This window comes from Helianthus annuus, chromosome 10, assembly GCF_002127325.2.
Source record: "Helianthus annuus cultivar XRQ/B chromosome 10, HanXRQr2.0-SUNRISE, whole genome shotgun sequence".
Lineage (NCBI taxonomy): Eukaryota > Viridiplantae > Streptophyta > Magnoliopsida > Asterales > Asteraceae > Helianthus > Helianthus annuus.
Genome location: NC_035442.2, coordinates 8359170 through 8363779, shown reverse-complemented (window position 1 = coordinate 8363779; position 4610 = coordinate 8359170). Strand labels below are relative to the sequence as shown.

General features: G+C 42.8%; 1 protein-coding gene across 1 annotated transcript; it reads left to right on the top strand.

Annotated features, from left to right (window-relative positions):
- The first annotated feature begins 321 nt into the window (after positions 1 to 321).
- On the top strand, positions 322 to 747 carry LOC110880492 (alpha/beta-gliadin clone PW1215-like). The gene has a single exon (XM_022129015.1). The coding sequence runs from the start codon at positions 322 to 324 to the stop codon at positions 745 to 747; it is 426 nt and encodes a 141-aa protein (XP_021984707.1).
- Positions 748 to 4610: the final 3863 nt, after the last annotated feature.

Below are 4610 nucleotides of genomic sequence, written 5' to 3'. Positions count from 1 at the left end.
AATAAGCATATCAAGTGGATCTCCATTTCAGGGACCACCTTACAATGGACCCGATTCGTTCCAAGAGAAAATGGCCACATATGATTGGTTCTCTACCCCATCATACCATAACTCTCCAGCCCAACCACCTTTGGTTGAACCCCAACTCCAAGCTGTTTCACCACCGCCACTTCCTGTAGAGGAGCCACCACAGCAGCCACCGCAGCCACCTCCCGAGCATTCGAGGCAAAGGAGGAACGCGCGTATATCCGTACGGGGGGACCTCGTTTCAGTTCTCCCCAGGGTTTGAGTTCTTATCCCCCTATTCCGGAGGACCCCCAGATGGGTGGGCCCTCGAATGCGGCGCCGGAGGTTGAACCTCCGCCAGCTTCTTATGCACCACCTGAGCCGCCTATGGGTTTTGATAACCCAATCCCGACCTACCCAGGTTCTTCTGGGTATAATCCTTTTGAAAACCCATCGGGGTACCCATCGGACTATGTATCTCAAGACCCGTACCTTACGGCTGCGCAGTATCATCACCTTTACCCTTCTTCTTACCCTCCGGTTCTTCCAACTGGATATCCAATACCGGGTTATCAGTACCCACCGTACCAGCAACCTCCTCCTCCACAGCAGCAGCAGCAACAGACTCAGGAAATCCTGGAGAGGTTAGATAGGGTCGAGCACGAGGCTAGGAAAAACAAGGAGAAGCATAATAGCTTCATGAAGGGCCTTGCAAACCTTATCAAAGGGAAGAAGAAGTAGGGGATTGTTAATTTTTCTTGGTTGTTTGTAATCATGTCCCTGTGAGGACATTTGTTTAATTTTTGTATCAAAGTCCCTGCGAGGACTTATTTTCTTGTTTCTGTAAGCCCCTGCGTGGGCAGTTTGTCTTTTCTAAGTCCCGTTTAGGGCACCTGTACTTGTTTCAAGTTTAATGAAGTTTTATCTTTGGTTTTTAATTATATATTTTATTACATCATGATGTATCTTTTCAATTTATAATTGATCCGCCAAAGAAAACTCTTAGAGGTATAACCTAGCCAAAGTATTAATTGGCTATGATGGTACAACCTTTTTAAGATAGCAAATCTCTGTTAACATCTGAAAACATGTTGACATTCCTAGTTGTGCGGTACGAGAAACCACACAAGCTTCCAAAAGTACTCGGATCTTACCAAGCTATATATAGCCCATATGATCAATGCGCATCATGGCTAATAAACATCAATATGATGTGTACACCAAGACATCCTTTAGAGATGTATGCCTATAAGCAAAGGTGTAATAATGACAACGAAAGTTCAATTTATAAACTTCTTGTCAATAAGGCGATGAACTTCGTTCGACCTTTAAAAGATCATTGATCCAAGAGATCGGTGGTCAGATCTTAAGTCGTCCCTGTGACAAGCTTCCTAAGCTATTTAAATGTCCTTCGAGACGAGCTTAATGATAAATAAAATGTCTTTCATGACATTTGCAGTTGTGGAAATTCTATCTTCCCCTACTTAATAGCATAAAGAATAGTGTATTCTATTTGATTTTAAATTACTATTTAAAATGGTCTAAATGGTTTAAATAATACCATGACCATCTGATCATCAATGTGATGAATCTATATATATAATTTAAATATTATTATTGTTTGTTATAGTATTCAGAAATGGCTGGCTCAGATGAAGCAAACAGTCATCCTGCAGAAGGCAACACCAGGATTAATATCACTGGTGCCGAACTTCAAGCAATGATCATCGCGGCAGTTTCTCAAGCGGTAGATGCTAAGTTTAAAGAGCCAAGTATTGTTCGGTCTCAAACTCACTCAAAAACCCATTCTCAACCACACACTCATAAGAAGACTGAGTCTCTGCACTCATCTAACCAGGGTAGTGAACCCAAGAAGCAGTTAGTCTTTGAGTCAACCCCTAGGCACACCAAAGGTTGTAGTTACAAGTACTTTGTTTCCTGTAAGCCAAGGGACTTTACAGGAGAAAAGGGGGCGATAGATTGCATGAAATGGTTAGACGAGATGGAGACTGTGATAGACATTAGCGGTTGCGCTAGGGAGGATGTGGTCATGTTTGTTTCCCAATCTTTTAAGGTCGATGCCCTTACATGGTGGAAAGCGCTGGTACAGTCCACCGGGAAAGTTCATTTGTATAATCTTTCGTGGGAGAAGTTTGTTGATCTGGTTAAGGACACTTATTGTCCTCAGCATGAAGTCGAGCGTATAGAAACTGATTTCCTCACCCTTGTGATGAAGGATCTGGACTGTAGATCCTATGTGACTAGTTTCAACTCCATGTCAAGACTTGTACCGTACCTAGTCACTCCTGAGCCCAAACGCATTGTGCGTTTTATTGGTGGTCTGGCCCCTGAAGTTAAGGGGAATGTTAAGGCTTCTAAGCCAACCACCTATAGATCCGATGTGGATCTATCATTGTCCCTCACGTTGGATGTTGTGAGGAGTCGGGCGAAGAAGACTACTGAAGAAGGAAAGAGGAAAAGAGAGAATGATCAGTCTTCTCAATCAAACAAAAAGGGCAAAGGGAACTCTGGTTCCAAGAAGGGGCAATTAGATGATAAGCCCAGGTGCAAGGCTTGTCACAAAAGGCACTTTGGGAAGTGCAATCGAGACCCACATGCCAAACCATGTGGGATTTGTAAAAAGAAGGGGCACAAGTCTGTTGAGTGCCGAAATATCAAGGATGCAACCTGATATGGTTGCAATGAAAAAGGGCACATTAAAACCAACTGCCCCAAGAATGCGAAGAAGCCTGAGGAGGCTAAGAAGAACAACGCCAGAGTATTCCAGATGCAGGCAAGGGAAGCGGTGAATGACGAGGAAGTCATAACAGGTACCTTCCTCATCAATAATATTTATGCTAGAGTCTTATTTGATTCCGGTGTTGATAGGTCCTTTGTAGACCATAAGTTCTGTAAGTTGTTGAATTTGCCTATTAAGACTCTAGACATAAAATATGAGGTAGAGCTTGCCGATGGTACCTTAGAAACAGCTTCAACTCTTCTTGATGGATGTTCCATATCCATTAAGAATCATTCTATCCCGCTATCCCTCTTGTCAATGAAATTGGCTGGTTTTGATATAGTTTTAGGCATGGATTGGTTGTCGCATAACCAAGCCCAAATTACCTATGATAAAAAGCTTGTCATTATCAAAACCCCCTCTGGTGAATCAGTCACCATTCAAGGAGATACACAATATGGGTTGCCCAGCAATGTGTCTATCCTCAAGGTATCCTAGTGCTTGAAAAGTGGGTGTGTCATTTACATGGCATAGGTGACTGTGAATGATCCAAAGCCGAAGATTGAAGACATCCCAACCATCTCAGAGTATCCTGATGTCTTTCCTGACGAGTTACCTGGATTACCTCCTGAGAGGTAAGTAGAGTTTAAGATAGATATCCTTCCAGGATTTGCGCCTATAGCACGAGCTCCGTATCGTCTAGCGCCTACTGAAATGAAAGAGCTCATAACTCAGTTAGATGATTTACTGGAAAAAGGTTTCATTCAGCCTAGTTCTTCACCTTGGGGAGCTCCAATTCTGTTCGTGGAAAAGAAGGACGGATCAATGCGCTTATGCATTGATTACCGTGAACTAAATAAGGTAACGATCAAGAATCGTTATCCTTTACCCAGGATCGATGATCTGTTCGATCAACTTCAAGGAGCAAGTTATTTCTCAAAGATTGATTTGAGATCTGGGTATCATCAACTCAAGGTTTGAACTGAAGATGTTCCGAAGACGGCATTCAGAACGAGGTATGGACACTTCAAGTTCTTAGTGATGCCTTTTGGGCTCACTAATGCGCCTGCAGCATTCATGGACCTCATGAATAAAGTCTGCAAGCCATATTTAGATAAGTTCGTCATTGTCTTTATAGACGACATCCTTATTTACTCGCGTAGCCAAGTGGAGCATGAAAAGCACCTCTGGTGTATCTTAGGACTGCTTCGACAGGAGAAATTGTATGCCAAATTCTCCAAGTGCGAGTTTTGGCTTCGCAAGGTCCAGTTTCTTGGACATGTTGTCAGTGAGCAGGGCATTCAAGTAGATCCTGCCAAGGTAGAAGCTGTTATGAATTGGGAAGCACCAAAGACACCTACGGAAATATGCAGCTTTCTAGGTTTAGCTGGATATTATAGAAGATTCATTGAGAACTTCTCAAGGATAGATGCACCATTAACGTCTTTGACCTGTAAGAATGTGAAATTTGTCTGGGGTCCAAAGCAGCAGGAATCTTTTGAGATTCTAAAGCAAAGGTTGAGCAATGCTCCGGTATTATCTTTACCGGAAGGAATTGAAGAGTTTGTTGTATATTGCGATGCCTCACACACCGGCATGGGGTGTGTACTTATGCAGCAAGGCAATGTAATTGCCTATGCATCGCGACAGCTAAAAGTGCATGAAAAGAATTACACCACCCATGATCTAGAATTGGGTGCCGTTGTATTTGCACTAAAGTTGTGGAGACATTATCTATATGGAACAAAGTGTGTGATCTATTCAGATCACAAAAGTCTCCAACACCTGTTCAATCAAAAAGAGCTCAATATGAGACAACGCCGTTGGATGGAAACTCTGAATGATTATGATTGCGAGATTCGCT

Bases quoted from the DNA above. Each gene is read 5' to 3' on its own strand.
- LOC110880492 (XM_022129015.1), top strand. From the start codon at position 322: ATGGGTGGGCCCTCGAATGCGGCGCCGGAGGTTGAACCTCCGCCAGCT.